Source organism: Branchiostoma floridae, chromosome 12 (genome assembly GCF_000003815.2).
Source record: "Branchiostoma floridae strain S238N-H82 chromosome 12, Bfl_VNyyK, whole genome shotgun sequence".
In the NCBI taxonomy this organism is placed as follows: Eukaryota; Metazoa; Chordata; class Leptocardii; order Amphioxiformes; family Branchiostomatidae; genus Branchiostoma; species Branchiostoma floridae.
The window spans coordinates 10235635-10250793 of NC_049990.1; the positions used below are offsets into that span (position 1 = coordinate 10235635).

Genomic DNA, 15159 nt, shown 5'->3' on the forward strand with positions numbered 1-15159 from the left:
TCCTTCCGAGAAGTGAGAAAGACTTGAGACAAGGAACTGGTTTCGGCAGCAATATGGTAAATTAGATTTCTTAGAGAAAGGTACTAAACCGGTGACTTTCGTGAAAGCATGAAAGGGGTGAGATTATAACCAAATTTTATGTAAGTGTAAGGATGGAACGAAAAGTTCGCTGTTCGGTAATATTACGCCGGTGTGCGTCACAGCAAGGACGTTATATGAACGTTCATATAACGTCCATGGTCACAGATAAGAACTATACATTGTACCAGAAAATTGTTTGTGTATAGAAAATGTAAAATATTGGATGATTGTGTCTCCCTACCATGTTGAGGAGATGCCTGGGTAACCTCGGTGATTATCTATAGGTAAGATTGAGCCAGCGGTCACCACGGAGGATGGTACATAGAGACTAGTTGGGAGCACACATCATTTGAATACAAAACTCTTTCTGATACGTTGTTTGCAACTGTTCGCATAATGCAAATATAAAGCGCCTCCCAGTGGAGGAGGCAAGAACTGCCTTGACTGGTGAGAGTTGCAGATGACCTATCTACTACTACCGGTAGCAGACTTTCAACTCGTTGCCATCCATGTCTAATGAAGTCTTGAGTTGAAAACACTGACAGGGCTCCGTTTATGAGAGATACAATGATACTACAACTCTGAAGTGCTGGTGCTTTTGTAAGATGTTTGCTAAGAAAAGGAAGAAACTATTTCATAAGGGACCAATCAAAAATATGGTGGAGGGAGGTGAAATGGTGATTTGTACTGGAAGAAACATATGAATCAACAACAGTCTGTGTTTTTTGAAATGTACAATTTATTGGGTACTTCTCACCTTCTATTGCCTAGGTAGCATACATAAATTACAAAATATAAAGTTAGTTACAGGAGGTCATGGAATGTTTATATTTTTAGCTTTTATATCAAATAAATTCACATCTATCAAACTATACATTACATTTATACTATATAAAGAGCAACAATATCATTACATTAATGAAAATTTGCTATGCCAATTCTTTGCCATGATTTTCAAAATAAATCCATTGAGAATAAAAGACTGCATGTTACAAATTACTTACAATCCTTACCACATACAAGTAGTTTGCTTTGTAAATATGTGCAGCAAATTATTCACTCTTACCAAATATAACATGCTCTTAAATACTGTCAGTTATAACTATGATCCCTTTTATTATGTTAAAATCTGAAGTCAAATAAGAGACTCATTGAACATCTCCAAATGTGATGGTTTAGTGTTAAAAAGCCCAATGAATATAATCTACACTAATTACTTGAACTTATAGTCCAGAATTAGACATACCAGTGACCATCTACATCATGTATCCTTTCTTTTCCATTTCTTTTCCTTCAATGATTCTTCCTGTGATATACTTACAAGTTGACTACAGAAGAATAATTTGTACGTATATTGCAATCAGTGCATCTATCCTTATTTGTGGAGAAGTTTGGATTTTATCTCTGCTTCCTTCTTCTTTCTCCAGTCACAGAGATCAGCATATGGACACTTCCCACACTTCCAAGCCTCTTCTATCTGTACTCCTTCCACCTCGCGATCACCTGTAGTAAAAGGATAGGTATCAATAAAAATTATGTAGACATTTGTAGCATGCATTGAGATGGGACAGAAAAGCAACAAAACCACAATGTCTTTTTGAGGAAAGAGAACATGTATATCATGACTAGCCTTTCCAAAAATCAAAGTAGTGGCCTAGCTCTCTCCTTAGCATCTTGTCATCATACTCCACTGGTTTTGTCATGAACGAATCTTCATCATCCTGGCAGCGATATTCAATCTTCAAGCCATCAATACAGGGCACATCTGAGTGTGCCATTAACAGCAGTGCCATGTCCAACAGCTCTCCAAAAGTGGTGCAGGCAATCCCCACGTTCTTCCCATATTCAACAATCTCCTCTCCCAGCGGTTTGTCAGGGTTTCTCCTCAGGTGTTTCAGGATGCTTTCCTTCTTCAGTTTACCGAGAACCATGTCATCGAAGAGCCTCTTGTACAGACACACCTGTAGGCTCTCTTTCCTTTGCTGTGATTTGGAAGGTACTGACTTGGTTCCACGAGTTTTGAAGTCTAGGAGTTCAAACTGTCCCTGATCCGAGTACCGCAGCTCATCAATGACACCGACGATGAAAACGCCCATGTCAAACGGTTCCCCAAACACATGGATTTCCCGTACACATTTCTGACCTCTCTGCAACATTGTCACTTGTGCGATCATGTTTAAGAGCTTCACAGCCCAAGAGTCTTCTGCACTTGATACTTTAATAGGGACTATATCATGCACTTCCAACTCCCTTTCCCTGTGCATAGTGGCTCCCTTCTTCATCTGGGCAGACTCTACCACTTCGACATCTCCAGGGGGTGCATAGCCATAAACCATCTGTTGTTCACACCAGCTTTGTGAGCAAATATCTGTGACGCACAAGTAGCCCCACCTATACAGATGAAGTGGTGTCGTTCGTCTCTTCTTTGTTGGATTACTTTCGTCATCCTTTGTGCTTGATGATTCTGAACTTGGTTCATGTTGAAGACCATTTGCAACCTGGAGAAGGTCACTGTCGGTTAAAGATGCTTGACTTTCTTCAGAGGAAGGATCTGATTTCTTGGTTGCGTCTTGAGACTTGTCGGTGGTTGTGGACGTTGAACAACTACCTTGCGATGGCGGCGTCAGAGCCGCTTCAAGTAAGTCTTCATCTGTTAGTGATTCAGAGAATGGCGGCGCTGGCGAACGGGCACGTTTGGAACCTTCATCTCCAGTTTTCTGGGCCCCGTTAGCTCCCGTTGATACCTGAGAGCCGTGGTTCTGTCTTTCGAGGGGCGGGCACGTCGCTGACGAATGGCAAGTGCAGGTGGGTTGACTAGACTGGTTTGATTTTGGCGGGCTTGTTCTTGCTGCTGCGGAACTGTCTGCAGTTCCCGAAGCGTTTCTCACACTTCCGTCCTGATGGTTGCTACTTTGAACATGTAGCGCACCTCTCTCAGCTCTAAGAAGCTCCTCGTCGCTAATATAAGAATCTGGCGATGTCCAGTCGTCCGTATTTTGCCCAGAATCTGCAATGTTTTGGTTCTCTGGCCAGTTTTCTATGTTCTTTGCTGCCATCTTGGATGGTTCTATGTTTGCCGGGTATTAGGTAATGGATAAGTCAAAGTTATTGCATTCTTTCCCTCGTAACATATCAAATAAAATCAATATACATATATACTATATCTATTTCTATTATTAAATCTATTGAAAATCCACAATATATCCAGAATACATATATATTAACGGTTTCAATTTCAACCTTTACCCCTTCTTCTTAGAGGTACATTCCAGTTTTTGTAATTGACACTTTTTCCCAGGATGCCCTACGCCCAAATTTCTTTGCAAATGGCGGACGAGGTTCAAGTTTGATAGCGGGAGGTCCGCGAGTTTTGTCTCCTTTCTCTTTGTTTTAACACCCATTTATTTGTACAAGCCACGGGCGAGAAGCGCCGCGATGACCGAGAAGAGGAGTTTCGCGAAGGGACTGAGTAAGGAGAGGGCGTCCGAAGTACGGGACACCGTTTCCAAAGCAGTGAGGGAGAGCATAGTCGGGGCCACTGTGGTATGTAACGCCTCGATGTGTTGTAGCTTTAGGAATGTTCACTATTTCATCTGTCATATTTAACCCCGCCATGCCGCTTCTCCCCCATCAAAATCCACTTTACTATATGGTTATGAATTTGCGGGGGTTGAAAGAAGCACCTGGTAAATTTACGACTGGGAAAACTGGCCATAACAAGGTGAAGTGACGGTCAGGTCTTGATGATAGGTGGTCAGTTGACTTGACTCGGATCGAAAACATCCTGCAAGCTAGTTTAGAAAATCACAAACACCTGCTTTGAAGCGGCATCTTTTTATGATCACAGGGACGTTTCTCCTCATCAGTTATAGCGTGCATAAGAGGATTACGCCGGGAGGTATATATCTCGTTAATCACATGTGTTATGAAGATAGTGGAATGACGAATGTTGGGTCGTAAGATTCTTGATAGGATCTCGGCGCAGGAAGGGAAAGAGGGTTGGGCTACTTCCGGGTTTTGTATGATTAAGTATCGGAACTACACTAAGCACGTTTCCTGCAAAAAAATCCCCCAGTTTTTAATGAAACCAGCCATTGTGATTGTACAAAACAGTTACACTAACCAGTATCAGGTGTGTGGTGGTCTTAATTGTTTAATAGCTTAATAGCTTTTAAGTTTTTAGGACACACCCACTCTTGACTTTATATATAGAATCTAGGGCTTGTTAAGTACACTACATGTGGAACTGGTAGGGAGAATTCGGCCCTATAATTCTGTAATAACTGTAACCCACTGACGGTTATCCTGTGCAAATAGTACAGAAACTATGGTAATGTGTAATTAAGTAGTTGCCTGCCTGGGTCATACTTTTCCTTATCACATCACATAGCGAGGTTGTTGTGAATTTTTATTGACATGATAAGCTGCCAGGGATAAACATTTTCAGTAAGCTTACCAGCAGTTTATAGTGTTGCCAATTTTACGAGTGCACGTTTGTCAGCGATTAAATCTCATTTTTGCAGATGCTAGGGAGAACTGTTCTTTGCTTATAGTACCAGTAGTATATATGTAAACTACTTTTCCTATCAGGGTTTGAAATGGTAAATATGAAGATTGTTTAATTAGAATTCCTGTTGATGTACTGAATCTTTCAGTATCACTGCACTGTAATTATGTAAACAGTAACTGAAAGGTTCATTATGAGTCAGAGATACACAAACCAGTGATACAGTAATATGAATAATACATGCTGTATGATTTATTACCTAGTTTGCAACAACCCCTTGAGTGTCCCCAGTACTGCAGTAGATCTGATGTGCCGTGTGAAATTGATTATTTGGTTCTTGTAGAGTATCTTGCCATGATGTAGCAAGTATTTGTTTCTAGAAAATCAAACAATTTCTAATAAATCACTACATGTAGTTTCAAAAAATGAAAATAGGAAACAATATTACAATATTAATAGCAAGAAAGCATATTCTTGTACATATAACTTCAGTTGTAAAATTTGTATTCTGGTCAATAGATAAAAATCCCAATGAAAGTATGTGCTGTAAAGAAATAGTGAATGTCCAGTTTACATTACAGTAAAGGCCCTTTCTTCTCCAATAGCTTTATCATGCTCTGAAGGCTGCACTGTCATCAAAATAAATTACGTCACTCACTCACAACTCCATTGTTTTGGTTGTCGAGTAAGAATTATGTTTCTCTAAAGTTCCCATGGAGAGAAAGGCATCCCCAGAGACTAACAAATAAAGCAGGACTGCCCTGCTTGTATGTAACAGTCACAGCAGGTGGGCAGCTTTGGACAAGTGCACAGCTCAAGTTATTGACACAAGAGCAATATCTGGCAGGCTGCATATGGTATTACCATTTATTGCAGAGTGAGCGTGTATAGACCGCTGATAGGAAAGACCATGGGACATTCAATAGTGAGGAATACTGGCACACAATTCGCTAGTGTTTGTGTAGGGTGGGATTCGATCCTGCAGAAATGTAGTGGTTATGAATGAAGTTACTGTACTGTATAATTTGAGTCCTTGTATCATATTTCAGCCTGGGTGCTTTTGGTAAGACCATGTGGCTTGAAATGTAGCACACTTTTGATAATATGTGGATATTCATATACATGAAAAGTGTGAGTGTAAAATTAGATCTTGTTTGGTTTGTAGATAAATAATGAAGAAAGGAGATCTTTCTAAATGATATTTAAGAAAAGGATTTATCAGTGGATCTGTATTATATCTTTATTTAAAGTGGCACTAAATGTTTTATCGTGCAATGTTGGATATAATTTATGTTGTTATTACTAGTATTCGTATTTGTCAGCAAAGAAGAAAGTTGGAAAACTTAATCAGTTTATGGAAGACATATGGTATGTATTTCTACTAGGAAAACACTGCAGAATGTACATGTATATGTATACTCAAAGTCAAATACTTTGAAGCACCACAAAAGCGCATATGGTAAAAATCTCTACAGTGCCTATAGCAAGACAGACGGAACACAATCTCCTTGACGTTCAGAACCACAGCTGTTATTTCTCCCCCCATCCTCTACCATTGCACCAGTTTTATTGAAGAAGTCAGCAGCAAGCCCTGTTCAGTTTCAATGTTACATGAAATGTCAGCGTGGCATCCAACAGTTGTCTATTAGGAGGCAAGTGCATGCACTGTGGCCCTGCCTGTTGACATTACACATGGTAGTGTCACTAGTGTCAGGGGGCTGGCTTGAGTTGACATCACGCCCTATGGTAGCTGTATCTTCTTAATGTACATGTACATTGTATATGTTATGGATTAAAGAATATGTGAAGGATTTGGGATTTCTTTGCTGTTGTTATTTGCATCATTGTATGAAGTGCCACACCAGAAAAATATTGATCCTGAAGAAGGCGACAGTGGTCGTTGAAAATTTGATCCGTGTATACTTTTGTGTTGGAAGAAAGTTTAGCTTTGTACTATGATGACTACCAACACAGATGAGCTTCCATGATTATTTCAGACAAATAAAATAACAGGCAAAAATGTAGTTTAACACTAGCTGACATGTATCTTTGTTTTGTATCCCTTTGAATAGATAGGCTGCCCCACATACTTTACCTGTCTTCCATTTTGTATAATTTACTGCCTGCATAAAACCTCCAAGGTAGACATGTAGGATGCCTAATGATGCATAAAGTCATTAAGACCCCCTATAGAACATGACTTGTCCTGATGGAATATAACAATGTGTTACATGGACACGGCAACCACTTCGTCAACAATGCAACTTGTTTCTGTTTGCTTTGTAGAGTCTCTGTTAATTCTTGTGCAAATATTGTTAGTGTTTGTTAGTTCAAACAGGTGGAAAGAGAACTGAGTTACTGTAGTATACATACTATGAACAACATGAAGAATGAAGATTATGTGGAGCATGAAAATAAGTACCTTGTGAAATATGAATTTTGAGCAATTCTAAAACAAAGAAATCTTAAATTGTTAAGAATGAGACCTTAACCACCACAATGAGCTTAATAGAAATTTTGTTTGTAACTTCTGTGAACTTGTTTCATATCCTCATTTGGAAAACCGCCCAGAAAAGTTGCCAGATTTGCCAGATTTTGACTTTCATCTCCAAGCAAACAACCAATCAGAAAGGCCATCATCTCTTAACAAGGTTTTCAATAAACAATGTATTTGACCTTTTCCAACAAGACCTTGTTTCATGTCCTTATTTGGAAATTTGCCCAGAAAAAAATGCTGACATTTGCAGGAAACTAGGAGAAAGGACAACGGTTGAGATTTCCCAATCAGCGAAGGTCTCACTGGGACCAGGTGCACTTACTCTCGCTTAAAACCCCCTAAGTAGTAAATGGGCCCTTTCTTTATCGGTACCTTAAGGGAAAATAGTGAAACTGTAAAATTCAGATAAAAAGGCTACAGCGAGGTAATATCTAATTGAATGACGCACATACATAACCAATCATAACAGCAATATGCATTTACCTCAGGTATGTACATCACAAGTATTACTATTAGAAGATTAAAGCCACAAGCTGAAAATATGGTTTGTATCATGCATACAGAAATATTTTTGTACCTTTGAAAAATCATATTTGCTCAAATACTTAAAGCAACCAACAATGTGCTGTGAGATCCTATGCTAAAAATTAAATATGCTAAAAAAAGTATTTGGCTATACTATTGGGTAAGAGATATCCTGGTTCTTGTTTTTGCCATAATACTGTAGGGGGTTAATTTATTTAGCTCAGACACAGTATCTAGCTAGTAGATCTAGACATAACATGTTTAATGCACACTCACTCTTTGTTGTAATCTTTAGCCATGCTAAAGACCAGGTTGTTATCAAAACAAGGTGTGTCCAAGGGCATCTAAAGATACACATCTCAGAAGGACCTTAAAAACACTGCTTTTCAATGCATTCTTTTTTCGTCATACTCTATTTAACTTTTGAACATGTTTTCAGTGCAAGAGAATGAATATGCCATGACTTAATGATAGAGTATTAAATCACAATCAGCTAAAGGTTAGTGTCTGTTGTACAAGTAATATGCACACTACGATGCAGGGCTCGAAATATTTTTTCTATTACCTGTAATGTTGCAAATTGTCATAAATATTCAGCAAATATTTGAGTCTTACCTTACTACTACTACTTACTACAAAATAAGCATTATAACTTTGTTAATTACAATAATCATTCATGATGCCAAGCTGGAAATATTTCACCTAGCAAAATTATCAGTTGCCTATGACCAGGCGTTCATACCAGAATGTTCATTCACGAATCAGGACTCACACAGGCGCAGGACTAATTCACGAATCTTGGCATGAATGGTCAGAATCCAACGCTCTGGGGTCGATCCTGTTCCGCTGATCCACCTCGGACCCAGCAGATCCAATTTGGATTAATCTGGTGCCTGGGTGAATCCAAATTCGTGAATCTTGGCTGAAATAGGATCTATATTTCCCTTGGAATCTTTTTACATCTGCAAAATGTAGATGATGTTTCGAGCCCTGCTAGTGCTATGCATGTTTTTTTTTTTTTTTTTATTTTTTTTAAACATTTTATTCATAAATCAAAATAAATAAGTTACAAAAACAGTGAACCATCCATCCACAAGTATGAAATAATAAAAATAATACAACCAATAAGTAAGAAATAATATAGTAACTTCAAGAGCATAACGTTCCCCATTTGCCCCGGTGTTTCAGCAGTTTTTCCCTCCTTGTTGCAATAGAATATTCAACTTTGTGGAAGAAATTAATATAATTTAGAAAAGAATGAAAGTTAACATGATTGGCCTTTCTACTTTTATAGATACACATTTTGGCAAGTACAATAACAAGATTGCCTATTTTGGGGGCGTCTGAATGCAAATTACCAAAAATAACATTAAAAGCATTGAGGTGAAGTTTTAACCCTGTCTTCTGTTGAAACCAATTTTGAATGTTTTGCCAAAAGGAAACTAAATTAGGACAATCCCAAAAGACATGTTGGTACGTTTCTTCTTCTGCGTGGCAAAAGGAACATAGTGGACTGTCTATACATTTCCAAATGTACAATAACCTATTTGTTGGTAAGAATTTATGTACAATTCTATATTGGAAAAATCTTGTGGTTGGGTCTATTGTGCAGTGGATAATGGAAGTATAGACTTGTCTCCAGGGGATTGGGGTGTCAAAGAGGTACAGCCATGACAACTGAACATTATGTGACACATCTATCAACTTGTAAGACATTAAAAAGAACTTATACATACTTTTGTTAATCTTAATATTCTTAAGCCATGTACTATCATATTGATCTGGAATACAAGTAAAAGGATGAGGTGACTCAAGCAAACTAGCCTTCCATTTTGAAGGAATTGCAGTGTAGAGCTGCAAGTACTGGAGGGGGCTACAAACATTACTATATTTCATACAGAATTGATTATATGACATTAAGGAACAATCTGAATTTAAAACATCATTTATAAGCAAAATACCTCTATTCAAAAATGAACTTAAAAAGAAAGGTTTCCCTCCAATAACAATATTAGAATTCATACACAGTAATTGTTGCCTGACTTCAGCTGGAGTTGTGGGGGTCTTGTGCTGATATTGGTACCATGCATTTGCAATATCAGATAGAAATGGGTTTAGCTTGAAATACTGTAAGCTATTCAACTGCAAGAAAGGTAATAGTTCAAATCCAACAGAAAGATATAAACCTAATGACCAGGAGGTGAACCAATCAGGGTTAAAATATAATTTTGGCATCCATGACGCCTTAATAGTGAGTGCAAAGGCGTATAAATTAATTAAATTCAGACCGCCATTATCAATTGAATTGTAAATAGTTTTCCTGCTTACTCTTTCAGGACCCCCATTCCAAATAAAGTAGAATATTTTCTTCTCATAAAGGTCAAAGAAAGACTTACTCGGGTTGGGGAGTACCTGGAAAAGATTAGTGAATTGGGAAACAATCAAAGAATTTATAACTGTGACTTTTCCAAACAATGATAATCTTTTCCCTTTCCAGGGGAACAACAATCTATCCAATTTTGCTAAACGTGGCTCAAAATTACAATTAACAATGGAATCTAGATCCTGAGGTATATATATTCCTAAAAGGTTAACATCACCATCAACCCATTGAATGGGTAGATGTGTAGGTAGTTTAAACTTTCTGTTTTTTAAAGAACCAATTTTGAGTATTTTGCACTTATCAAAATTCAAAGACAAACCAGAAAGTAACGAGAAACTGTCTAAATCTTCAATTAGGGCATAGAAGGATGCTAAATTGGGAGCAAAGGGGAAATTGGTATCATCTGCATATTGTGAAATTTTAAAGGGTCTTCCATGAATAGATAAACCAGTCAAGTTTTGATTACTACGAATCTTAATGGCTAACAATTCTACAACAATAATAAATAAATAGGGGCTTAGGGGACAACCTTGTCTCACACCACGGTATAAGGAAAAGGAATTTGACAAATAGCCATTATTTAACACAGAACTTGTAATATTAGAGTACAAGGTTTTCACCCAAGCTATAAACTGCGGGCCGAAGTTAAAAAATTGTAATGCTTTTAACATGAAATCCCATCGTACAGAATCAAAGGCTTTTTGAAAATGCTATGCATGTTTAGAAACAGTACACTTCGTTTAATCTTAGATGTAAAGTTTTATAAACACTCCTTCTATACCCTCCCCTATTGATCCATACTACTACTAGAGCAGAACAGCACTTTAGCAAGAGTATAACTCAACAAAGGTTTATTGACACTGTGGATATGTTCAGGTTTGGTGGCTGTGGTGTGTCAAGTTCGCAGGATGTGGACTTTAATGCCTGCCTCGCATAGTTTCAGTATGACGCATTGTTGAAACTAGATGAGGTACATGTGGTTACCAACGTAGGGTAAGATTTAGGGCATGGTACCTTGTATGTTTAGGGATGGATCACGTACAGTTTTGGGGGTTATGTTGAATCAATGTGTGAAAATGTGTGTGTGAATTTTGTGGACAAATTTTTTTAACTTGTAAAGATGCTTTGATTTGAAGTTTGAAAGCCTAGAATTAATACAAGAAATGCTGTAAGGAAGTTATTCTTAATTGCTTTAATCATTAATGTTCTTATGGGATTGTGATTGTGATACAGTATTCTTTGTGTGTTGACATACATGTAGTATTACCAGAAGCTAAACGGTACCAAAATATTTTTACAATACTTCTGTTTCCTGTTTTTCCTGCATAGTTATTTGTACAGGTTCGTTTTGTTTTGTGTATAATATACTGTACTTCCACATTAAGTTAGACCAATGTCAGAAATAGTGTGTCCAGTATTTTTCTATCGTAAATGCCTAGGAAAATGTTGTGTTTCCTGTTTCATTCCTGAAAAAAATCAGGGACGGTAGGCAGGGATATATCTTTTTTTTAAGAACTATAGTAACACAATACAGTTTAATAAGGCAAAACTGAAATGCATGAGGAAACTTATGCTTTCAATTTCAAACTGTGGATACATTTATCCTTCATTAGATAGGACGAGCTGGTACTTTACTTTAATAGGAAGCAGGCTGAATACAAATTCTAACTGGAAAGTATATTACTACACTGCCCACTCAAAAAAAGGCGCTAGATTGGGTCGGCAGGTTTTTCTAGGGTAGGTAGGGAAACAGGAAACGCAACATTTTTTCCCTAGGCCTAAGATGGCTGTATTTTCCTGCCACCTAGTAATGGAGCTCTAAGTGCAGTGTTTCAAAATAACCACTTATGAAGCACTTCAAGTTCAAATATTTCTTGCCTTACACATTCCCTACATAGACATTATGTACCTAATGTCAGAATACACTATAACTGCATTTCTGTTACCTGTGCTTTGCAGGGACTTTATTTTGGGCAGAAAATACCGTCAGTTCTACCTCCTTGGTTCTATGTAGTGTGTAGTATCCTCCTGCTATGAAATATAAGAAATTTCAAATGCAACCAATAGCCAACCATCATTATAGCTAAAGGTTAGAATGTGTAAACAAACATGTCGAAAGTTTTGCCCGCTAAGTTAGACTTAACTCAAACAAACATCAAACGAGACGGCAGCACAGGAATGGCGTAGGTGTGTGTTTGTTTGGGGGTCTAAATTAGCGTTTGTTTCCATTTGTTTCATGAGGTCATAGTTGTGACCTCATGATGCAGATCCAGAGAAAGCAAAACATGTTAATTAATGGTACTTTCATGGAACTCCTATACATTTGTAGATCTATATGCTTGACATTCAGATTTTAACTTGGCACATACATGTACATGTACGTGAAAGATATCTAACAAATATGAATATCCTCCTATTACCATGTGCTGCTGCTGACAATGTGCTGGATTTGTGAGATATTACATCATTTTGATTGATGTACAAATTATGTGCATTTGTCAGGTGTTTATAATTCATGACAAAAATATCTTGATCACATTCTGATACAAAAACTGTATCTCATAGTCAGTTTCATGAAATACCCTCTTTTCTAATGGAAATACAATGTATATTTACCATTTAGGAATAGAAGATTTATTTAATCAAATTTCCAGTACCAAAACAAAGCCTTTAGGCAGGCCGTCTTGTAATAACTTGTAGTCAGTAGAACACAAAGTGAAGGATTTGGTATGGAATTAAGGCTGACAGTGTAGAGGTCTCAGGCAGACAGGGATGCCCTCTTCCAGCTGTCTTTCCTGTCTCCAAGGGACTGCTTTCATATAACATCTGGATCATTTATATCAATTTGTGAGAAACCATGGTCGTAATGTTGTTTGAGTAATATTGCTGCAGTTTTCTGCTGACTGCTAGGGGGCAAATACAGTACAGTACTGTACTTTCATGGCAGAGATGGCTTAGGTACACATATTACATGTTTAAAGGGTCATTTCTCAGTTTCACCCCAAATAAACTTAAAACAATGATGATTCTAGCAAACAGTATGTTTTCTAATATTACCACTGAGCCCAATGATAATAGTATAACTCAAAAATTGAATTTGCATAATGATGATAAAGTCATAGATTAGTTACATCTTGATCAATCAAAGTGAATTATAGAGCAATGTTTTTAGATTAATTGTAATCATATGAATCAAATATTATGATATATGGCTTTCCCTAAAGATCTGTTCACATGTTATCATATCGAGATCCATCAATAATGTAGTATAATTTAAAACTTATGTTGGCCAGAGGAATTATATAACATAGCATGGGACAAATAAAAGTGACATGAATATTTATGACAACAGTAACAATAATGGGCACATGATGTCTGCACAATTTCATTCTGATCCTTCTTGATGCAAAATCAACGATGACAGGACAGCTAAATATCGTTTGACGTTTCTCGAGGGAAAGATCCCAGACAACGTCACACTGGCGGTATTTACCATGGCGCCTGATGCGTGATTCGACTCCAAACTTTGCTAACGAATTGCGTTATAATTGGATTTCCGTCCCGAAGACTGGGTAGGGTCGGCCTACGCTTTATGATGTCATCTTTTACGTGGGGATGTCTTTCTGTGACACAAGAGGAGTTCTTCCTATCCTACCCATTCCGCCATGCAGAACTGTGGGACTGTTGTGTCCTTCATACAGTCCTTCTGTCCACAGCGACCCTTGTCCAATAGTCCCTCGAGAAAGTGTGTCATCCTTGGAGGAAGGGTAAGAGTTTTTACTGAGTTTTTCAATATCATCTTCATGTTGATGATATACTTGCACACAGGTGGTATGCTAAAATGTATAATGTGTAACACAGTAGACTGATGATTCTTGATATTGAAGACCATTTTTTTTATTATCTCTAAATAATTTTTTTGACTTGGTAATTTATTTGTGACCTTGACAGGTCAAATCCCTTTGCTGTGATCAAATTAGAAAATCTGTTTTTTGTTGGGCATCAGTCATTTCATTGTCTGAAGATAGGGTATTTTACAAGCAGCTGACACAGTTAGAATGGCATAGATATAACCAACCAGTTGCTTTTGGGAATTTCCAAATGTACATGACATTATATGTGTAATGTTGTCTGTAATTTAAATGTGTGTATAAGGGATCACATTTGGCTCTTGTGTTCTCATGTCACTTGTGAAATTGACACTGGCAGATGTAAGAACCTGATCTGATTGTGAATCAAACCTGTATACAGATAAAAAATGACGATAAAGAAGACATTTATGATAGTCACATTGACATAGATTTGAATTGCTTAAATTTTTTTTGTATACTGTAGATTGCCACCTTGGATAATGACATATTGGTAATGATTATCTCAAAGAAAGGTTTCCTCTTGATATTTCTCCTTAAGATTAATGTCAATTTGAGTACAAAGCAGTATGAGGCTATCCCTAGATATTATTGAATGTCATAATTTATTCAGGTAACCAGGTGATTTGAAATGACATCATGGTTATATTTGTAGATGACGACTTAGATGAGTCCCTGGAGATTTATCTTTTACGTAGGAGTCAATGCCACATAGTAATGTTTAATTCATAGTAATTGGCATACATATACATTTGTAGCCATATAATGTCATGTCCACAAGCAGTTTGACTGTCTGGTGTACCTGTAGGACCAGTTAGGGGGCGCCCTTAAATGCTTTGTATGCAGAGCACAGCAAACAGACAGATGTACAAGTGTGCTGAGAGAAACATGACAGGACGGGAGGTGGCCTCAGCCTGACTGTCAGCAAAAAATAAACAAAGTTGTGATTGGTAATTGACAAACTTGTGCACTAGATCATTGATAAAGAATGTCATGATGTCAAGCTGTATTCAGATTGTAACTTATATTGACATGTGCAAAAGTGTTCCATAAAATGTAGACTCTCAACATGAAACAAACATTGCTATCCTATCAAAAATAGTCACTTAGATTGAAGGGTGCAAAATTGTCCTATGAAAAATAGACAAGAGATTAAGTGTCCTATGAAGGTTTATAAACTGAAAGATGTGAAAAAAGTGTCCTACAAAGAATAGAACCTGAAACTGAAAGGTACAAAATAATCTGATATCATTAGAAAGTTACAATGAAAGGTCTAAAAGTGTTGTTTGATTTGATG

General features: G+C 37.3%; 2 protein-coding genes across 2 annotated transcripts in view; one reads left to right on the plus strand and one right to left on the minus strand.

The window, feature by feature from the left end:
• Positions 1 to 1367: 1367 nt before the first annotated feature.
• LOC118427464 (exonuclease V-like) lies at positions 1368 to 3146 on the minus strand. Its single transcript, XM_035837279.1, has 2 exons — positions 1712 to 3146; positions 1368 to 1584 (listed from the first exon to the last, which is right to left on the minus strand). Exons 1-2 carry the CDS (start codon positions 3135 to 3137, stop codon positions 1457 to 1459), a joined length of 1554 nt encoding a protein of 517 aa, XP_035693172.1. The 5' UTR covers positions 3138 to 3146; the 3' UTR covers positions 1368 to 1456.
• A 226-nt stretch (positions 3147 to 3372) lies between these two features.
• The window catches only part of LOC118428192 (dedicator of cytokinesis protein 9-like), an 84637-nt gene continuing 72850 nt past the window's right edge, over positions 3373 to 15159 (plus strand). The window contains exon 1 of the mRNA XM_035838188.1: positions 3373 to 3624. Within this exon, the coding sequence (XP_035694081.1) occupies positions 3517 to 3624 (108 nt within the window). The 5' untranslated portion in view covers positions 3373 to 3516. The remainder of the gene's footprint in view (positions 3625 to 15159) is intronic.